This window comes from Triturus cristatus, chromosome 1_2 (genome assembly GCF_964204655.1).
Source record: "Triturus cristatus chromosome 1_2, aTriCri1.1, whole genome shotgun sequence".
Classification (NCBI taxonomy): domain Eukaryota; kingdom Metazoa; phylum Chordata; class Amphibia; order Caudata; family Salamandridae; genus Triturus; species Triturus cristatus.
Window position 1 is genome coordinate 447,502,378 of NC_140580.1, and position 23,526 is coordinate 447,525,903.

The window sequence follows — 23,526 nt, forward strand, 5'->3', positions numbered from 1 at the left end:
GATTTTTGGAAATATTTTAATTTTCTGTATGTATCTTTTTCTTTCAGTACATGTTGAAGATATCATTTTCCACATGTTTCAGTATATCCAAAAGCTCCGCACTGAGGGACCACAGGAATGGATATTTCAGGAGTGTAAGGTATGAAGAACACAGTGTATGCTACTATTACTACTGCGTATCATTTGTTTTATTTTACAGTTCTTAATATTTGTGATACACTTACTGAAGTATTCTCAACAAACTTCCTGTATTTGTGAAGGCAGAAAAGTTGAATGCTTCACACAATGCCATTTTGTTTTCTATTACTCAGCTGGTTTGCACATTGCAAAGCATTGCTAAGCTTGTGTGTTCTAGTAAAGAGGCTTTAATGCGTCATAAAACCAGGATAGGCAGTATTTTTACATATTCTTAATATGTATTAGAAAGTGCATGATTGTTATGCGTTATTTCTGGTTCTCCTAGATAGACATGAAAAAAGTGTTCAAATCGATTGAGGATTTGGAAGTGCACTTTGTTGTTGTTTTTTGTTTCTTTATTTTAACTGACTTGAAATAAAGATAAACAAAACCATTTCCAAGAACCCGAAAATTAAAGCTACAAAATATGTTCATGTGACCAAAACAGCCAATAGTATAGCAATTTTACATATATTATTGATATCATCTTGCCACAGAGCCTCTTTCTGCTGTTGAAATGCGTATGTTTTGTTATGTATACTTCAGTCCCATGTTGAATTAGCTTTCTGTGCATTGAAAGTTTGACTTTGTTTCTAATGACTCCTAAGTAAATGGTGGAATTTGTTTTTGCCTGTTCAGTGGACTGACATGTTGAGCTTTATTTATGCCCAACTCCAGGCTCAGTCTGACATGTACCCCCTCCATTTACCCTTTCCCTGCCAGTCTGCTCCTTCAAGGTGATATCTGCCAAGTTACAACTAAGGCACTTGGCACCTCTTACTTTCGGCCACCCACACCCCTTTCCATGCCCTCTCTTTAAGCATTGTGGCCTTTGAGTTCATGAGTGCTGGTTGGGATCTTGCACTTTTTGACTTCCATTATGCAGTGTGGCACATCATTTTACAGCCGTATGCCACATACATGAGCTGTGCAGCCAAGTAAAGGTTCCAGGCAGGAGGTACACAAACTGCCATAGGTCATCTGGAATTTTAACTTCTCCAGTATTGGATCTTTCATAGATTCACATGCTTGAATAATTTCCTGTCGTCAAAGTGGGAGTCCCACAGTACTATAATAAAGCGATGTGTATCGCTACAATAGACAGAGTGGCAATAAAACATATCTTCTATAGCTTTTCTATGTTCTTTTTAAAAAAAGGGCCAAATTACAACGCTTAGAAAATCAGGCGGCAGCACCCTCTAGAACACTCCAAACAGATTTTCTACTGCATGTCGTGTGTAGGGAGTCCCCTTTTAGCTCTGCCCAGATTTCTTTCGTGGAGTGTTTTTCTAAGGAATTTACTTACGGGACGATTCCTTTCAATACCTGCATATCCTTACAGGACATCATGTCCCAACTTCCTAGAAAAGGACTTTTCAGATCCTGTGAGTCATGTGGAAAGAAGAGGCTCCACTCTGTTGACTCACATAACGACTGAATTTATGGCCTTTATCCAGAGCATAAGGTGAGAGACTGCAAAATGTATTGTACCTTTTCTCAAACTACTCTTACAGACAGGGAAGGTTTACTTTCGCTGTGGCTATAGAAGCTAAAACATAAGTAGTGTCCATTATCTGAGGAGGATAGTGATTAGTATTCACAGACTTAATCAGCTCTAAAAAGGAGAGCATCTAAAGAAAAAATTACCTCAGGACCACCTTCAAAGGCTGTTAAGAAACCTAAACATACTACTTCTGGGCATTAAAAGAGGCATGAGGACCTTCCTTCCTCCTCCAAAAATAGAAAAACTGCCTCTGTAAAAGGTTCATTCAGAACCTACCACTCCTTCCCTAAAAGAAGCATTGCCAAAAATTGCTTCACAATCACTTATGTCGGTGAAGAAATCATAAAAAAATCACCCATGATCATAATCTTGTCACTGCTGTCTTCGACAACGATCATCAGTGCCAGGATCATTAAACGCTAGCCCTCTCAGTCTCTCGACTACGGAGGTCCCGTCGAAGTCACAGCGTTTGCCGGCGCAATTAACAGTACAGTTGACAATTCATTCCGCAGCGATACCATTGACGATGGACTCTATGACTATGATTCCGTTGACGATGACATCGGAGCTAATGCTGTCGACGACCATACCGTCGACGAAGAAACCTTTGTCGTCGACGCACTCAACACCTGCAAAAAATGACATTTCCACTTTTGTCTTTGATTCCTCTAAAAGGAAAATCATCTGCAACAATTCTTCCAGTGCACACATCTTCTAGTAAGGTGTTATCATATCCACCTGTGCACCTCTTAGATGAGTATGAAGAGTCCAAACATGGTGCCTTTGGAGTAGCTAGCAGTTTTTCCCAGCTGTATTTCAAATGTCATGATTTTGAGGATGAGGACGACCAGTATGTATTAGGACTAGTACTCTACACGAGAGCACTCGGAACCTTACCAACAGGGTTCTTCAGTTCAAGACCAACAACCACTTTCTGTCCCAATGCCTGTGTCTTTGGTAACAAACTTGCAAAGTATGCTCCAGGACTATTATCGCGGATTTCTACCATCTGCGCCTGCACTTTGATACCACAGATGCCAACATTGATCAAGTGAGTCCAGCTACTAAGCAACAACATCAGCCCATTTTTGGCCAGATTAATGCACACTCCATCTGAAATTATGGTCGAGGGGAAGACCAGTGTTCGAGGCATGTGAGCTGTAGATCACATGCTTTGCATACTCCTGCCATCCGTGTTGGGTCTGGATGTTTGCAAGTTGTTTTTCTTTGAAAATGTCTTCGGTGATAGTGCGCATGGGCATCGACTCCATTGTTAGATTGTTTTTTTCCGCCATCGGGTTTGAACGTGTATTGCTGTGCTGCCGTTCGAAACTGTCCTTCGTGTTCCCCTTGGTGCGCAATCCACTTTTCCCGTGTCGGTATTGTTTTCGAACGCGTTACCACTTCTTCACATATCGTATCCGTCTAGGTAAACCTCAGTTGCGATCGGAAACCTTCGGAAAGGCCATCTGGGCTAACTGTGTCAGTCCACCTCGCAGTCGATGGAATGGACTCCATGCAAGTTCTTTCCTCAGTGCCACGCAAAGTATCCGCGCACCAACTCATACGAAGTGTACAACTTGTGCTTGTCTCCGGAGCACAATGAACAAGACTGCAACATATGTAAATCTTTCTGATCGAAGAAAACGCTCCATGATCGTCTGGCTCGACGTCGCGAAATGCAGACTCAAAACGTCGAATACATGCCGGACTTCTTCGGTGAGGGATCCGAGCAAGAATGGCACAAGAGGCCGAGGAACAACAAGAAGAACTTGTGCCTATTCCGGAATCGGACTCAGAGTTGGAAGAAGACTTGCCACAAGGTCTACGTCCCGTGAGTACCGAAAACCCCTTGCCCCAAAATCCAAATCAGCCCAATCAAAAGGCTTCAGTTCCACCCTCGTCTTCGGGCTACGGTCGGCACCGAGACGATGTTTCTGATGCCCTGCCTTCCGGCTTGACACTGAAACCACGTTACTATGCCTTCCGGCTCGGGATCGAGTCGGCCAAAGTCAGGCGCCGAAACCTTCAGGCTCAAAACCGAAAACCGCTTCGGAGCTGAAATCACTGACACCAAAATCAAAGACTGCTTCGGAGCTGAAATCTTCCGTGCCGAAAAGTCTTCCCATCCCGGCACCAAAGTCTTCGGCGGCGAAACCGAAAAATGTTCTTCCGAAACCGCAGGATCTGATTTTCGAAGTCCCACCACCGAAATCGGACCCAAAACAAAAGGAACATTATATAAATCCTCATACAGGACATGTCCTTTCTAAACTGCCTCAGAAAGGCAAGCCTGAATCAGAGGACACACTTTATCATATTCCTTTGAAGAAGAAGAATGTAGGTACTAACCCCCCTCCTCCTTCACCACGTTCCCCCGGCACCACCATCTCCACTATTGGAGCATTTACTCATTACACCAACTAACTCTCCACCATCACAACCTGATGATGATGACGACGACGGAGATGGAGGGACAACATTTTAGCAATAGATCCCTGGAAGGATTACAACACTGATTCGTCCTCAGAGAACGACCCAGATCTTTACCCTGCAAAGCCTTCCCCTCCTGAGGATAGTGTGGGATTTCTAGAATTACTAGCTAGAGCAGCAGAATATCATGGAGTACAGTTGGACAAGGAATTTCTGTAGGAAGATTTCTTATTTGAAACACTCAGTAACACCCAAAGGGCTAGCTGCACTCTACCTTTGCTCAAAGGTATGATGAGACAAGCCGATGATATTTGTAAAGACCCCATGCATGCTTATATTCTCACACCGAGAATAGACAAAAAATATGAGCCCGCTACCTCAGATCCTGCTTCTATTAAAGGGCAGTTACCACAAGACTCTTTGGTTGTTTCTAATGCCCGTAAACAGGCTGTAGGAGAGTAGGGTCTGCTTTCTATGATCACCCCCACTTTTTGCTTTTGCTTCACTGGTTTTCGACTTAGATGTGGCTGTGGGCCTGCTAATCAGACCCACAGCCCAGCTGTTCTCTCTCTAAACTGATACTATGTACTTTTGGGGCATAACCCAATTGGATAGGATCGCCTTATTGGCCCCTGTACAGTGTACCTTAGGTACCCAGGGCATAGGTGTACCCTAGACCTACCAGGGGCTGCAGCATGTATTATGCCACCCCTGGCCTGGCCTTCCATTATGACACAACTGGCTGATCACTCAGCTGGGGCAAGGTCGTGTAATCACCCCTTGCTTAGGGGTAGTATTCCTATACCTACCTTATATATAGACACGTGTACCTATCAGCCACTCCTATGGCAGGCCTTAACAATCCTGGAGGCAGAGTGCTTGGTAACATGTGAGATGGTGCTCTAGCATGAGCTGAGCCTGTCTGCAGCTTTCGGAACCATGTCCTTATAGCTGTTCTATGATATAGCCTACCATATACTCTTAACCCCTTGCATGCCCGCCCCTTTCCCTGCCCAGTGCCGCTCCTTGCATTAGCGGGCGGAGTTCATGACGAGCTGGACTCGTCATGGGCGCAGCGCCACCGCAGCCCATGACGAGTCCAGCTCGTCATGGGCACTGAATGGGTTAAAGTACCATATAATCTTAAACGGTTATGGTAACTATGGTTTGGCTTTATCAAAACATGTCGCTGTTCTATGATATAGCCTACCATATACTCTTAAAGTACCTTATAATCTTAAACGGTTATGGTAACTATGGTTTGGCTTTATCGAAACATGTCGTGTAAGGTGTCTAACACTTTGGAATAATACCCCCATACCATTTCTGGCAATGAGGATATTATTCCTCCCTTCTAGAGGGAGAAGACATGTTGATACCTACTTACCCGGTTAAAGTTAACCAGAGCCCCAGCATCACAAAATGGATGCTGCTGCCACAGACACAAGTCTGACCTCCTGCTGCTGGGAGTCCTTCCAGCGAGGGAGGCTTGGACAATAGGTTTCCTGCCTTGGGAGGTGCGAGCACCACCCCAGACAGGAGTTAGTGTATTGGGGCAGGGAGGGATGAAAGAAACTAGACACTGCCTGGGGCACACAAGGTGTCCCATGCATAGTCCAGTTCAAACCGGCGCTGGGGCACTCCAGCCCCAGCTCTGGCGCGAAACTGGACAAAGGAAAGGGGGTGTAGCCACTCCCCTTCCTGGTCCCACCCATAGGAGGGACCTTGCAGGTAGCCCAGCCCACTAGCCCAGTATATCAGTAGCCAGCTGAGCCCTGCTAAATTAGATTAACCTGAATCAGCAACTTGAACAGAAACTCTGGACCTTCGACATTCGACCTCAGGAAGAAGACTGAAGAAATCTCCCTTGTGGCCAAGGAGTGACCACCCTGGGCAACCAGGCACCATGCAGCGACTGCTGCTTGCTTTGCGACTGATCCTACGAGGGACGACTGCAGAGGCTGACCAGCGCCGAGACTTCCAGACACCTCTGACCCAGATCCACATCTCCGGCGAAGCTGAGACCCGTGGAGGCGACAAGGGACGTGGGACCGGCGACTTGGGAAAAGTGGCTAGTAACTGACTAGCGCGACTTTTGAGGCTCCCTCGAGGCTGTGCTTGGGGAATTGAGAAGCCCCAATCCAGAGCACCATCTGCAACGAAGATCAGCTCCCCACACTTCACGTGTTCTGCGTGGGGCCCTTCTGCACCTGAGTTGCTCGAAGTGTTGTCCGGTTGCTGGCCCGTTGGCTAGTGACCTCAGCGACGACGAACCTTTAATTTCACCTTGCTGGTCCGGCTCCTCCAGACTGGCACCCGCTCCTCTGTGAAAGAGAAGCACCCCAGACCTTCCTGGTCTGCACCAGAAGCAAGTCCTCCATCCTGCGTGGGTTCCGCTTGCCAAGGCTTGTTGGGTCCTGACTCGACTTCGACGCCGCCGACAGCAAGAGCCTTCGTGGGACAGCTCACCTCCTGGTCCTGGTCGTCCTCGATGTCTCCTGGTACCCGTGGCTGATGCGACAAGCTTCACCTCTTCACCTGCATCTTCACGACATCGCCTGATTCCTTCCTGGTTCCTTCCCGGCTCCTGGCTGGTGACCGAGACTCTGTCCCTTCTGCTTGCAGGTTCCTTCCTTCTTGATCCCCTCCTTGGGATCCACCGGACACTCTTCACTGACTGCCTGTCAGCAACTTTCCTTCAGGCATCCGTAGAAGTCAACGACGAAACCCGACGCAAGTTCACACCTATGCACCCGCAGCCCGTGGGCTAGGTAACTGGAGTACTTCGGTGCTCACAAGGGTATTGACTATCCTAGGGTCTAGTTTCCGAGTCTCGACTTTCTAGCTATACCAGAAGTGTCCTAAAACTGTTAATTTCTAACTGCTAGTAATTCTATCGACTTTTAAGCATTAGGCGTGAGTGTTTCCACTCTGCACCTGAATCCCGTGGGCCTCCCACTTCCTAACCTTTGGTAGTATAGTGTAGCCCCAGCGATTCCCTAGGCCTATCCTGTGTTCGTGACAGTGGTCCTTATACCACTTACTTAGTATATGGTTTGCGGGGCCCCTAGGGCCTAACTATATTACTTACCTGTGTGACTTAATGTATGCTTAAATAAGACTGTGTTGTACTTACCTCGAATCTCAAAGAGTGCTGAGGTTTTGACTAGAAGAAATGCATTCTATTTTTATATATATCTGTTGTGGTGTCCTTTCATTTGGTTTTCAAGGGATTACATATGGTATAACAGCTGGCTTCACATGCCATTCAGAGTTTAGCCTAAGACTGCTCTTGTCCATGCTACCACTAGGATAGCTGGTCTATAAGGTTGACTTTACAACCAATCACCATAAGGGTTGTTTGGACTGATACAGGGTGTACACTAGAATTAGTGACATCATATATCAGGCCAACTTCTCACACAGGCCAATTCACAAACTACAGGGAACTCTTCCCCCTCCAGACAAAGTGTCAAAACTGTTAGATGCCTCTGGTAAAAGAGTAGCCGCTCAAGCAGCAAATCATTGGAGTATTGCGAACACCCAAGCCCTACTAGCCAGGTATGATAGGGCACACTGGGACGAAATGGAGCAACTGATCCAATATCTTCCAGATGAGCACAAAGCAATAGCTCAAGGTTCGAGGCATGTGGGCTGCTGAATTCATATCTGTGCATAGATCGCCGCCTAGTGTTGGGTCCGGATGATTGCACATTTTTGTCCTGGAAGAGTCTTCGAAGTATCACGAGATAGGTGGCTCCTCCCCTGGACTACAGTGCGCATGGGCATCCTCTCCATCCTTAGATTGTTTTTTTCCGCCATTGGGTTCGGATGTGACTATCTTAGCTCAATTTAGGAATACTTAGTTTTAGGCCAAAAGGCCTTTAGTTTTCGTCGGTATAGTTACCGTTCGGTGTCGACTACTAGCTTTAGTGCTCCGCACCCTCTTCCAACTTTCAGACCAGTTTGGTCCGAACTTCGAAGTTCGATCGATGATGGAATCGAGGACACCATTCAAGAGGTGTCCTTTATGCCACGCGAAGTACCCTCATATCGACGTCCACCCCGTCTGTAATAAATGTCTCTCGCCGGATCACGACGAATCGAAATGCATGGCCTGTGCACGGTTCCGATCTAAGAAGACTCTGCGGAATCGACGGGCAGCGAGGCTGGAAGCGCAGCAAGCAGCGCCTGCTCCCACCAACATATTCAGCACCGAGGACGAGGACGCCGAGAGCGTGGAAGAAGTAGTCTCTAGCCCCGCTTCAGAACACGATTCCCGATCGGACGACGACGACGAAGTGATCTTTCGACGTGAAGAAACCGTCGATGAGGTAGGAGACTTCGACGAGGCCTACGGGGCCGAAGAAGACAGCTCTCCTGAAGAGCTAGGCCAATCCGTCTAAACGGAGGCCGAAACTGTACGTCGTCATCATGCTCCGGTCGAGGGATCGCTTCGGGCCTTACCCAAGATCAAACACATGGTTCCTCGGCCCCACCTTCCGGTCCAGCCTCGAACACTCTGCAAGAGCCACTATTACTGAAGACGACGGGGTTGTTAAACCCAAAACCATCCATCGCTCCAGTCCCTTCAAAAACTAAAGTGAAACTGGTGGTGGTCGGATCGAAGGCGTCGAAACCATCCACTGCTCCGACGCCGAAAAGAGTCGTCGGCTCCGACCGCGTACAGAGAGACATCGGCGCCGAGCTCACCGCAGCGGATGCGGTTGACACCCAGAAAAAGCACGCCCTCGGGCACCGCAAGGCACCGAGACTTTCTGCGCCGACATCGAAGGCCATAACCTCCACAGTCAAGATGGCCGCCCCGGCTACGTCAACGCCTAGCGCACCGGCGCCGACTAAGTCCTCGACTACGTCGACTGTCGATACATCCCTTCAGACCAGTGACCCCCTTCCTCCAAAAAAGTCGGGGCTGGCCTCGACGTCTACTACTAAGGGGCCCATCAAACCACCATCTGCGTTCACTGTGCAGCAGGTCTCCGCATCTTTACAACGCATCCGTGACCGGGCAACCCTCCACTCTATCTCGGGTCCCGACACACCCAAACCCTGTAAAGTGCACTCTGAGCCCACCAACATTACGTTTGGGCTGCCACCGGCATCGGCACCGAAACTATTTCAAATTCGGACACGTGTCCTCCACACACAGTCCACCACCTCTGGCCTTACAGAACAAGAGTCTTCGGGGCCACAATTTATCGACGCCGACACTGGCAGGTTAATGCTCCACGAGCCAGTTAGGGAAGAGGAGCCCTACAAAATTCCTCTTAAACGCAAACTGCCAGCGGAGCAGGAACCAGTGCTCCAAGAACACTTCCAACACTTCCATCCAGATCCGCAGTCCTTTTCTCCTACCCCCTCCGAATCGGACGCAATACAGGACTATGGCGGGGAAGATTCCATCTACCCTGGGGACGTAGATCCTGATGAGCACCTACAAGACCTGGATCAGGCATGGGATGACCCCGCAGACCAAAGTGTCGCGCCACATACTCAAGATGGGCAACTCTATAACATAAAAACGTCTCCTACCGAGGACACAGCTGCATTTAATGCCCTCATCGAACGGGCTGCTGCTCATCATGGGGTGGAACTCCATTCTGATGCCATTGAGGAAGACTTCCTGCTTGACACTTTCGCATCTTCAGAAAAAACTGTCAAATTCCTGCCCATGTTAAAAGGGGTTCTCAAACCTGCTAAAGACATTTTCAAGGACACCACAAGAGCCCGGGTGTTAAATCCCAGGATTGAAAAAAAATACAAGCCTGCACCCGGTGACCCTAAATACATTAGGGGTCAATTGCCATTAGACTCCATGGTGGTTGCCAATGCTCGCAAGAGAGCCCACTCACAAACGACTGGTGATGCTCCTCCCCCAGACAAGGAGTCAAAAGTACTAGAAACATCGGGCAAACGCATTGCAGCGCAAGCAGCAAACATCCTGCGCATTGCCAATACACAGGCACTCCTGGCACGTTATGACAGGTCACATTACGACACGCTGGAGTCACTGCTCCAACATCTACCAGATGAGTATAAAGAGTCAGCGGAGCTACTCATTAGAGAAGGACAACTCCTCACTAATGCATCCATAAAATGCGCCCTTGACGCAGCTGACACAGCGGCTAGGGCAATAAAGACAAGCGTCATGCTACGACGCCATGCCTGGTTACGAATCTCAGGCTTCAAACCCGAGATCCAAAACAATATTCTGAACTTACCAGTTAACACAGAATTCTTATTTGGCCCAGACGTTGACACTACCCTAGAAAAAATAAAGAAAGACACTGACACTGCGAAATCAATGGGGGCTCTGCAAACGCAGCAATTCCGTAGTGGCTCCTTTCGTCGCACTGGAAATAGAGGAACAACAAGGGGTCAGGGGTCACAACAGCAGTATGCTAAAAGTGGCGCACAAAGCACCTATGACAAAAACAACAGGGGTGGATATCGTGGATCCAGCACCAAAGGCAGGGGACGTGGCTATGGCAACACCAGGTCCTCTCCAAAAAACAAACCGTGACGCCCTCTCCTTACCCCCCGACCACATAACACCTGTCGGGGGACGACTCCAGCTGTTCCTGTCCGCGTGGAAGAACATCACCACGGACAGGTGAGTCAGGGACATCATCCAGCACGGGTACTGTCTAGAACTAACTTCCACTCCACCCAACATACCACCAAAGCACCGTCCTATGTCAGCCGAACACTTAGATTTACTCCAGCAGGAAGTGCTTGCTATGCTCGCAAAAGGAGCAATAGAAGTAGTGCCCATCGACCAGCAGGGCACAGGGGTGTACTCTCTGTACTTCTTAATCCCAAAAAAGGACGGCTCGCTCAGACCTATTCTAGACCTGCGACCCCTAAACCTATATATTCTGTCAGAGCATTTCCATATGCTCACCCTCCAGCAGGTTCTCCCCCTACTCAGTCAGGGAGATTTCCTAGCTACGCTAGACCTGAAGGATGCATACTTCCACATACCCATACACCCTTCACACAGGAAATACCTCAGGTTCACTATTCAAGGGAATCACTATCAGTTCAAAGTTCTCCCCTTCGGAGTAACAACAGCACCCAGGGTCTTTACCAAGTGCCTGGCAACAGTGGCCGCGCATCTGCGAAGACAAAACATTCACGTCTTCCCTTATCTGGACGACTGGCTAGTTCATGCAAAGTCAGCACAACAATGTGCCACCCACATGTCCCACACCATTCACCTTCTTCACGGTCTGGGATTCTCACTAAATTACCCAAAATCAAGTCTCCAACCTGCGCACGTACAACAGTACTTAGGCGCAACGATCAACACTCTGGCTGCCACAGCTCAGCCAACTTTAGTGAGAATCAACAGCATCCAACAGCTGATCTCCAATTTCCAACCTCAGCACTCCCTTCCTGCGCGAGTATTCATGCAGTTGATAGGCATGATGGCCTCCTGCATTTTCATAGTCCCACACGCGAGACTACATATGCGCCCGCTTCAGGAGTGCTTAGCAGGTCAATGGAATCAGGCTCACGGGCAACTAAAAGACCTAGTGTTGGTGAGCGGTCGGGCATACAACTCTCTGCATTGGTGGAGTCCACAAAACCTTTGCAAGGGCCGACCGTTCCAAGAGCCTGTTCCACAAATCATACTAACAGCGGACGCGTCTCTCCAGGGATGGGGAACTCATGTACTCAATTACACAGTGCAGGGACTAGCAGGGACTATGGACACCACAACAAAAGAAGATGCACATCAACCTTCTGGAACTGATGGCAATCTTCCTAGCCATGAAGGCATTCAAAGTACATTTGTGCAACAAAGTCGTGTTGATCCGGACGGACAACATGACTGCCATGTACTACATACAGAAGCAGGGAGGGACACACTCTCCACAGTTGTCTCATCTGGCTCAGAGCATGTGGAAGTGGGCCATTCAGAGGAACATATTCCTCATGGCAGAACACCTCCCGGGCAAGGACAACCAGATGGCGGATCTGCTCAGCAGACACAGCCACCAGATGCACGAGTGGGAGCTACACCCATCAGTTCTCCAACCGTACTTCCAGCAGTGGGGTCATCCAGAGATAGACCTATTCGCCACAAAAGAAAACGCAAAATGCCAAAGCTTTGCCGCCAGGTTCCCACACCCACAGTCGCAGGGCAATGCGATATGGATGAACTGGTCCGGCAGATTTGCGTACGCTTTTCCCCCAGCACCATTAATACCGCTGGTGGCGCGCAAACTAAGGCAACACTCACTGACCCTTATCCTAGTTGCTCCAACGTGGGCACGCCAGCCATGGTACACCACCTTTCTGGAACTTTCCGTGGTGCCTCATCAACGACTGCGGATAAAACCAGCCCTTTTAACGCAGAACCATGGCGAAATTCAACACCCAGATCCCCAGCAACTGAACCTGGCGATCTGGCTCCTGAGGTCTTAGAATTTGGCTACCTAAACTTACCACCTGACTGTATGACTATCATCAAAGAAGCCAGGAGACCCACTACTAGAGCCTGCTATGTGGCCAAATGGAAAAGGTTTGTCATTTACTGCAACAACAATAACATTAACCCACTGGACGCATCTATTCAAAACATCATATGCTACCTCTTACACCTATACCGCTGTAATTTGGCATACAACTCAATACGCATCCATTTGACCGCGATAGCAGCCTACCTCCAAAACAGGCAGCACCTCTCCTTATTCAAGGTACCTGCCATCAAAGCTTTCTTGGAGGGACTCAAACGAGTAATTCCCCCAAGACACCCACCAGCACCAGTGTGGAACCTCAGCTTGGTCCTCACCAGACTGATGAGTCCGCCCTTTGAACCTCTCCATTCATGTGAGATTCAATTCCTCACCTGGAAAGTGGCTTTCCTGGTGGCCATCACTTCCTTAAGGAGAGTTAGTGAACTCCAGGCACTAACCATTCAGGAGCCATTCATTCAGGTCCACGCAAACAGGGTTGTCCTACGCACCAACCCCAAGTTCATGCCCAAAGTCATATCGCAGTTCCACATTAATCAAACTATCGAACTGCCCGTTTTCTTCCAAAATCCGCAAAATGTCGCGGAAAGAATGCTCCATACACTAGATGTAAAGCGGGCTCTCATGTACTATATTGACAGGACAAAGGATTTTAGAAAAACTAAACAACTCTTCGTTGCCTTCTCTCCACAACACAAAGGCAACGCCATTTCCAAAGCAGGAATAGCCAGATGGATCGTTAAATGCATTCAGATTTGCTATCACAAAGCTAAACGCACATTAACGGTTCCCCCACGAGCCCACTCAACACGAAAGTTAGGGGCATCCATGGCTTTCCTAGGAAACATCCCTTTACACGAAATTTGTAGAGCAGCCACATGGTCCACTATACATACATTTACCAAACACTACTGCGTAGATGTACACTCAAGACAGCAAGCAGCTGTAGGACAGGCTGTTCTCAAAACTCTTTTCCAGACTGCTGCAGCTGGCACAGGTAGCCGCCGCTAGGGGAGGTACTGCTATATATTCTATGCACAGATATGAATTCAGCAGCCCACATGCCTCGAACTGATTATGCTACTTACCAGTATGCATCTGTTCTTGGCATGTAGGGCTGCTGACATTCATATCGCCCACCCTCCTCCCCGGCGCCTGTCGCGGCTGCAGCACTCAGTATTTTCTGTATAGCATGGTCATCACTTACTATATCTACTCCATCACTGCCACAATGGCGAAAAAACAATCTAAGGATGGAGAGGATGCCCATGCGCACTGTAGTCCAGGGGAGGAGCCACCTATCTTGTGATACTTCGAAGACTCTTCCAGGAAAACAATGTGCAATCATCCGGACCCAACACTAGGCGGCGATCTATGCACAGATATGAATGTCGGCAGCCCTACATGCCAAGAACAGATGCATACTGGTAAGTAGCATAATCAATTCAGTGCAGGAAGGGATGCTCATCTCTAATTCATCAATTAGATGTGCTTTAGATGCTGCGGACACCGCAGCTAGAGAGATCTACACCAGTGTATTATTAAGGAGGCATGCATGCTTAAGGATTTCTGGTTTCAAACCTGAAGTCAAACAGTCCATTTTAAATACTCCTTTCGACAAGGAGCATCTCTTCAGGCTCGAATTAGATAAATCATTAGAAAAGATTAAAAAAGATACAGAAGTAGCCAAGTCCATTGGAGCTCTGCAGCCCCCTTTTAATAATGGCTCCTTTGGTCGCTCTTTCTGTCGTGGTGGATCAAAATCCATGTCCTCAGATAATACTAGCGCCTCGTACAAAAGCAACAATCAATCTTCCTCTACAAGAGGTTTCTTTAAAGGAGGGCACAGAGATGATGGTAAAGATAGGGTCAAAGGTTCCACACCACTAATTCAACACTAACCAGCAGTGACTTGCCTAAACTTCCCCCGATCATTTAACACCTGTCTGGGGATGTCTTCTACAATTTCTCCCCATTTGGCAATCTATCACCATAAACAAATGGGTGTTAGGAATTATCCAATATGGGTATTGCCTGGATCTTACCGACAATCCTCCAAACATTCCTCCACACTCACAAAATGTCACCAGATCATTGACACCTACTCAAACAGCAAGTCCAGTCCCTCTTGCTGAAAGAAGCTATAGAGCCTGTACCATTACAATATCAAAGGTTAGGCGTGTAGTCCCTATATTTTATAATTCCCAAAAAGGACGGCTCCTTGAGATCTATTCTGGACCTCAGAGAGCGAAACCACTTCATACCGTCAGAACATTTCCGCATGGTGACACTTCAACAAGTGTTCCCACTTCTACAACAGGGTGACTTTGTCTACTCTAGACTCAAAGGACGCATATTTCCACATTCCAATTCATCCCGCTCATCGAAAATACCTCAGATTCATGATAGACTGTCACTATTACCAATTTAAAGTACTACAGTTTGAAGTCGCTACTGCTTCCAGGGTATTTACCAAATGCCTGCCAGTAGTAGCAGCCCATCTGAGAAGACAAAACATCCGTGTCTTCCCATACCTGGACAACTGGCTCATCAAAGCCAGCACTTGCCAAATGTGTCTCCAACTCACTCAAGCCACTATTCACTTACTTCACCAACTAGGATTTACAGTGAACGCATTGAAGTCTCACCTACAGCCTTCCAACTCACAAACCTATCTGGGAGCCCCAATAAATGCTCAAAAAGCTCTGTCCTCTCCCAATACAGCCAGAATTCACAGCATTCAGTCCCTTCTCACTCAGTTTCAACCCAACCAATCATTACCAGCAAGAGTATTCATGCAATTGCTAGGCATGATGGCGTCTGTAATTGTTCCCCACGCAAGACTTCACATGCTTCCCCTTCAAGAATGCTTGGCAAGTCCATGGCTTGAAAAATCATTTAATTTTTACTAGACCATCAATAGTCAGAAGCACTGAATATTCCCGCCCATGTGCGGGGACCCTGGAAATAATAATAAAAATTATGTATGAAAAACACATATATACAGATATGTATGTATGTATGTATATATTCACTTAAAAAACCATAGGTTTCACACATGTTATAGTTAGCTGGACATTTCACTCGTAAAAAACCAATGAAATTCCCCCGTTATAGTTACTGCAGGCAACTATAACTCACGCGACCGCAATCCTCTGCTGATGACGTCAGATATTACATCACTGTATTTAGACACTTATTTACCCATGTCTTCTTCCATTAATCTTTAGCTATACATATATTACAAATATTTATTTTTCAGAAAGACACATATGTCATCAGTGATGTAATATCTGACGTCCTCAGCAGAGGATTGCGGTCGCGTGAGTTATAGTTGCCTGCAGTAACCATAACGGGGGAATTTCATAGGTTTTTTACGAGTGAAATGTCCAGCTAACTATAACATGTGTGAAACTTATGGTTTTTTCAGTGAATTTGTACGTTTTTTTAAATGCTAAGTTATGTTTTTAATTTTTTATTTTTTTTCAGGTTTTACACCGTGCGCGCTCTGTGGGCACTCGGTGCGCTTTGCGCACCGAGCGCCCACGGTTCGCAGTGCGCGCAGGCTGCACGCACCCAGCGATTTTAAAAAAAAAAAAGTTTTTTTTCTCCCTTGGGGGTCCATCTGTGACCCCCTGACCAAGGCTAGGGGGTCAGGAACTGTCCACTCTGCCCCCTTTTCACGTTCTCCACCTTGGTTTTTCACCCCCTCAGACTGCGAGAGACAAAATGGCGGCCGACACTTCCTGGTTTCGACCGATTCGAATGTTTACCGACATCTAACAACCAATCAGATTTGCGCTCGCGCACGGCAGGATGCGCGCACTGTGTGCGCACGGTGCGCGCACGGTGCACGCGTATAGATATTGATATGCTTTTAAATGCTATTTTCTCAGGAAATACTGAACAGATTTGCACCAGACCTGCAAAAGGCACTTCCTTGACCTTATGGCTACCTCTCTGCCAAATTCCACGTAATTCTGTTCAGCCGTTCGCAGCTGTAGCTGCGACTAAAGGTCCTATGGAAAAATGCATGGGAAAAACGCGTTTTGGGACCCCCCCTTTTTCTCTGCGCCCGCTTGACGAATCACCCCGAGACTTTCAGGGTAGGAGCTGAACGGAGCGCCCCATTAGTTTTGAAAATTTCGCGAGGATTCGTCAACCGGCGCCAAAGTTATTCAAAATAGAATTTTGAGATTTCCTATGGAAACTAGGTTGTAACTATAACTATCTACTGGCGACCGCCAGTAGATAATTTATATATATATATATATACACATAATGCAGCTCCAATCCAGGAGGCTAAACAATGTATCTGAAAGAAACACGTTAGTTAGATTCCTCACCTTAGAATATCCCCAAGCGTCATGCTGGATCCGTAAGATTTTTCGTCAGCCATACCCTTGCGTGTCGCTAGGCGTCGTCTGCGGCTCCGCGTCCGTCGTCGGCGTCGTGCGCCGAGATGACGTCATCGGAGTACTTAGACGCCGCCCTCGCACGCTGACGTCAGTTCTTCCTTTTTCCGCGCCAGACAGCGCCGAACCGGGAAGAAGCATACCCTTTAGTCATTTTTTGACTTAACTTTTTTGACTCTTTTGGTCACTCTGTCGACTCGACTCTGGTGCCGGTAGGATGCCTGGTTTCAAACCCTGTGACTCCTGTCACCAACTGATGTCGGTTACGGACCGCCACCGCCGGTGCCTTTACTGCCTTGGGGCCGACCACGAGTCATGCCTCGACTGCCGGGCCTTGACTTCGAAGGCTAGGCGGGAGCGGTCCCGCAAGCTACTGGAGTTCCGGCAGTCCGCTCCACGCCGTTCACGGTCCCGGTCGAGGAAGAGGTCGAGGGACCGGTCGCGGAACCGGTTGCGGAGCCACAGTCACCACCACCACTCGTCTGGTTTGAAGTCTTCGGGTAAGTCGAAGCACAGTAAGAAGTCCAAGAGGCGACATCGCTCTTCGGACTCCCCTCGCCGGTCGCGCGACTCGGCTGAGGGTTCGGGTGGTGCCACCCGCGCGGCTCCGTCGTAGTTGCAGGAGTCGCGTCCGTCCCCATATCCGCCGGTCCCTAGGACCGACGCGACTCCGGCGGAGATCAGTGCTTTCCTCTCGGCCATGAGGGGCCTGGCTCTGCCGTCGACGCCTGTCGGCGTGCCTTCGGGCCCCACGGGCTCGACTGGGGGGCCTAGCGAGCCGGCGGCTCCGGCCCCGGCACCGTCGCCGACTCCGGTCCCGACGCCGCAGGTCCCCGCGGGATCCAGGCCTGGATCCCGGACGACGCCGTTCCCCCGGTTTAGTCCCGGGCCCGGCGTCGGAGCGGCGTTGCCCGGCGCAGCGTCCGACGCCGATGGGTGGCAATTTCATCTTCCGCAAAGCTCTGATCATTCGACCTGTATACCAGAAATCAGATGACGTGACGACTGGGAGGGGTCTGAAGACCCTCTGGTCCAGCAGGGCCAGTTATCACAGGACTGGGCAGATGAGTTGGGGGATGCCAGTGGTCTTGATACCTCCCCTGACACTGGCTTTATCTCTCCTCCGACCGTGGCTTTGGAGGAAGGTGCTGCTTTTTCTGTGGTGCTGCGCAAGGCAGCCGAAGCCCTTGGGCTAGAGCTGTTTGCTGTGGCTGTGAGGACTAACCTCCTCACCGAGGTGCTCCAACCGACAGCAAGCTCCTCGGAGCCTCTGCTGCAGTTTAATGAAGCACTACTGGACGTTCTCAAGGGCACCTGGACCAAGCCCTCCACAGTACCTCCTGTGGACCGGAACGTAGCCCGGCGCCACCCCCTGCACCGGGCGACCCCAGCTTTCTGTCCCTTCACCCCACGCCTGAGAGTCTGGATATCCAGGCCTCGACTTCCCAGACCTCCTTCCCGACTGCTCCCCCGGATCGGGAATCCAAGAGACTTGAGCAGTTTGGTAAGGAGCTGTTCTCCTCCCTTAGTTTGGGAATGCGGTCTGTTAACACCGCTTGTCTCTTGGACCGTTACTCCCACTCCCTGTGGGATACGGTGGAGGACGTGCTGCCCCTGTGTCTGGAGGAGGCTCGGACACGGCTCGCTGAGGGGCGGGATGCAGCGCGGCACACTATCAGATGTGGACTAGACACTACGGGCTCGCTAGGTAGGGCGATGTCGACCACAGTGGCGCTCCGCCGCCACGCCTGGCTGCGGTCCACAAGTTTTTCGGGGGATGTCCAAAGCACCCTCATGGACATGCCCTTCGATGGCAGTCGCCTTTGGCGACAAGGCGGATAGTGCGCTGGTGCGCTTTAAGGACTCCCGGGCTACGGCCAAGTCCTTGGGCCTCTCGGCCCCGCGCCCGCAAACTTACGCTTTTCGCCCCTTTCGTGGCCAAGGAAGGGGTGCCCCCTCACGTCCGTCTAGCCACAGGCCGCAGACTCACCCTCCACGCGGTCGCGGACGTGGATTCCGCCGAGGCGGTACAGGGGGACAACGTGCCGGTCAGTCCACATCTACCCTGGCAGCATCCGCCTCAAAGCCCTCCTAGTCCGTGCTTTCAGGCCCATTCAACGCCAGTGGGTGGCAGAGTTCGCCATCACCTGCTCCACTGGCGTTCCATCACATCGGAAAGGTGGGTGCTGCAAATCGTCCTAAGGGGCTACTCCCTCCCCTTCGAGGCGACCCCTCCAGCCATGCCACCGCAGTACCACCACATGTCGGGGGATCACTTGAAACTTCTACAGGAGGACGTTACGGCCCTCTTGGCCAAGGGAGCCATCAAGCGCGTTCTTGGTCCAGAAGTAGGTGGTGGTTGTTATTCCCACTAATTTCTGGTTCCCAAGAAGGGCAAAGGGGGCCTACGCCCTATCTTGGACCTCAGGAGCGTCAACGCCTTCCTCCGGAAGGAGAAGTTCAAATGCTCACCTTAGCTCAGGTTCTGGATGCCCTAGACCCTGGAGACTGGATGGTAGCGTTGGACTTGCAGGACGCTTATTTCCACATCCCCGTCCTGCCGGTCCACCAGCGTTACCTGCGGTTCACGGTGGGCCAGGAGCATTTTCAGTTTACCGTGCTCCCCTTCGGCCTCACCAGTGCCCCTCGGGTGTTCACGAAAGTGATGGCGGTGGTCGCAGCTCATCTGCGCAGATTGGGGGTTCCAGTCTTCCCCTATCTCGACGACTGGTTGTTGAAGGCGGGCTCGCCTCAAGCAGTCGTCTCCCACCTCCAGACTACGGCCGACCTCCTGCATTTGCTTGGGTTTTCCATCAAAGTGCCGAAGTCGCATCTGAGTCCCTCCAGGAAGCTCCTTTTTATCGGAGCGGTTCTGGACTCGGCGCAGTTCCGGGCCTATCCTCCGGAACAGCGGGTCTGGGATATTCAGGCTCTGATTCCCATCTTTCGGCCTCTATCCCGGGTTTCGGTCAGGTTGGTGTTGCGGCTTCTGGGTCTGATGTCGACCGGTGGTGTGCTGCCGTCGACGGAGATCTCTGCTTCGATGTCGAAAATCTTTGCTCTGACCTCGACGGAGACTTCTGCCTCGACGTCGAAGCAGAGATCTCCGTCGACGGCAGCACACCGCCGGTCGACATAGAGACACCGCCCTTCGGAGCAAAGGCGGCAGACGTCGAAACACGGTACTCCGTCGGCGTCAGCTAGACGTTCTACGTCGACTACAAGATTGAGTTCTTCAGCCAAGAGGAGAAAGTCGATGTTGAGACAGGCGTCTCCGTCGAGAAGGCAATCTGTGCAGAGGGGTTCCAGATTAACGTCGAGGCACCAGTCTACAGAGGCCTCGCGTCCATTGTGCCTGTCCTCGTCACCAACACTGACATCTAGAACAGGTTCTCACAGAGGCTCAACGTCAAGGTCGCCGGAGGTGGTGATATCAACGTCTGGCAGTCCAGTGTCCAGAGGACACCAAGATTCCCCGACCAGACCTGTACAAGAAGAGGTGAACTCTCCTCCCCCTGCACAGTCTCCTGAAAGGCGAGAGGGGCACAGATCACCTTCCATCCATCTGTCGCCACGATGGAACAGGCCTTTACATCACTGGGCCACGGCCACAACCACAGAGATGCAGCATTATTCGAGCCCTCTTCACAGATAGCCGTTGGCTCGTCTGGTGCAGGCTGTGGATAGGGAACGTACTACTTCAAGAGCCAGAGCCTGCAGATGCACTTCTGCGCATTCGCACGGAAGGAGGTCTAGATCTAGAAGCAGGAGGAGAAGACGCAGATCTCCAACTCCCTCCTCTTCCACTCGTACGTCCCACAGAGACTACTCACCTACTCTTACAGACAGTCCGCTGTCGAGGGTCTCGCCGGTGGATGATGTTTCTACTTTTCAGGACATTCTTGGTAGAGGGGCAACAAAGCTAGGCATTCCTATGCCGACTCGTCAGAGTAAGTCCTCTGTGATTTTTGAGAGACTACACCAAAGGGAAGCATCTAGACCTCTGCTACCATTGGTACATGGCCTCATAGAGCCAGTGATGGATATCTTTCTCACGCCGGCGACAGTTAAGACCGCGCCAGCTAGAATTTTGAAGAAGTACCGCTCACCAGAAGACGATCCTCTCTTCCTTAGATCTGATCCTCCTCTGGATTCTGTGATAATTATGGCAGCATAAAAGACTCATGCTGTTGCTTCCTCCTCTACTGTTCCACCAGACAAGGAGAGTAAAACGCAGGATTCGTGGGGAAGGAAGGTTTGTGGCACTTCGGCCTCTATGTTGAAGGTCTCCAATGCATCGGCTCTCTTGGGCCGATATGACAGGTCTCTGTGGGACTCTCTATAGAGACGCACAGAGAAGTTGCCACAAGAAGACCGCAAGGATTTTGAAGAGATCTTGCAGGAAGGCAGCTTGGTGTCTAACCAAGTTATCAGCACTGCAGCTGATGGGGCTACTCTTTCGGCTCATGTTTATGCGCATGGAATATGCGCTAGAAGAACATCTTGGCTCCAACTCACAGCGCTCAAGCCAGAAGCGCAGTCACGCGTCCTGAATATTCCCTTCTCCAGTTCCTCTCTGTTCGGGGCTCACACGGACGAAGAAATGTCCCGGATGAAAACAGAGCTGGACACACTAAAGGCTGTGGGTCTCAAAAAAAAGGAGTTCCGCAAGCGATTCAGTCCTTACAATCGGCGATCCTCCCAACAGAGGGTTCAAACCCCTCATTGTCAGAAAAATCATTATCAGCAAGGTCAGCAAAGGTCTCTGTAACAGGACAGGTGTTCCTCCAGAGGAAGAGGAAACCATCATCGGAATAACACCTCCGCCAAGACGCAGACCAAACAATGAGTGCCCACTTCCCCCGTCGCCGTTCACCACTCCAGTGGGAGTGGGGGGAGTATTGCAAATCATCTCGAAGAGTGGCGAGCTGTCGCAAAAGACCAGTGGGTGTTAGCTACGCTGCAGAATGGGTACTCTCTACGTTTTCGACGACGCCCTCCCTCTGTCCCTCCGGTTCCATCATCGTGTCACCTGTTGAAAAGCTTGCAGAAAGAAGTTGCCACCTGTAAGAAAGTGGCTCTGTATATACTGTTCCCAAATAGGTACAGTGTGCACAGAGTCCTCAGTCCCCAGAGGTTTGGCAGACGCTAAAGTTAGATATAACCTTACTCTCCAAAGTGGTTGCTTGGTCGAGCTGTAAGGCAGTATCAGAGGTCAGTGTGAAGCATTTGTTGTACACACTCAGTCAGCAAATGGTCTCACACACTCAAGAACTGAACTCTAGGCCAATGGTTTTTGTAGAAAAATATAGTTGTTTTATTTTAGAACCAACAATAGGTATCAAAATATACTTTCTCAGAAAGAGGTGCTTTAGATAAATACTTTTCAATAGGTATTAGATTTTTTGAATACAACAGTTACTGTGGTTGCAGTAGGCAACATAATTTCAAACACATTAATACTTTGAGCTCAATGGGGATTTCTAATTAAATGCAATTAGTTTAAGGATTACTTTTCTAACCACAGGACTGGATCCTGGATTCAGTCCTGGGACATTTCCTGTAAACAATTGAGTAAAAGTGTTTTGGTTACAGTTGTGATTTTTAAGCAATATTTTTGTATTTTAAAAGTTGATAGACTCTTTTTCACATAGAATCACCAGTGTTTTCCTATGGGAGGAAATTCACTTAGCAGGTAAGTGGGGTTATGATTACTTTTTCTAACTCTGTGGTGGATCCTGGATCCAGCACTGGTGCATCACCTGTAAACAGTTGAAACAATGTGTTTTGGTTATACAGGCGATTTTTAACGAATATTTGTAAGTTTGTAAAATCAACACTAAGATACTTTTTAAGCAAAAACCAGGCAATGTTATCCTATGGAAGGAAATTCAAATTACAGGTAAAGTATGTTCTTGTTACTTTTGTAATCCAGTGCTGGGCTCCTAGGCTCAGCACTGGGACATCTAGCTAAAACAGGTAAGCAATTACGTTTTCACAGTTGGTGCGATTTTTAAAGAATATTTGTAGTTTGCAAAATTCGACACTTAGAAGAAATTTCACAGAAAAATAGTCAATGGTTTCCTATGGAAGAAAATTGGGTTAGCGGTAAGTATGGTTGTAATTACTTATCTGAAAGAAACACGTTAGTTAGATTCCTCACCTTAGAATATCCCCAGGCGTCAGACTGGATCCGGAAGATTTTTCGTCAGCAATACCCCTTGCGCGTCGCTAGGCGTCGTCTGCGGCTCCGCGTCCGTCGTCGGCGTCGTGCGCCGGGATGACGTCGTCGGAGTACTTAGACGCCGCCCTCGCGCGCTGACGTCAGTTCTTCTTTTTTCCGCGCCAGTAAGCGCAGATCCGGGAGAGCTACCCCTTTTAGTCTTTTTTGACTAAATCTTTTTGATCATTTTTGATCCTTGTCTGTCGACATCTGGTGCCGGTAGGATGCCTGGGTTCAAGGCTTGTGAAGATTGTCATCGACTGATGTCGG

At 49.3% G+C, this 23,526-nt stretch overlaps 1 protein-coding gene across 4 annotated transcripts in view; it reads left to right on the forward strand.

Annotated features, from left to right (window-relative positions):
• IDE (insulin degrading enzyme) overlaps positions 1-23,526 on the forward strand; it is a 1,118,175-nt gene that overhangs the window by 355,233 nt on the left and 739,416 nt on the right. For all 4 annotated transcript variants that reach the window (XM_085606153.1, XM_085606152.1, XM_085606150.1 and 1 more), the window contains exon 9: positions 48-139. In XM_085606153.1, the coding sequence (XP_085462279.1) occupies positions 48-139 (92 nt within the window). The remainder of the gene's footprint in view (positions 1-47; positions 140-23,526) is intronic.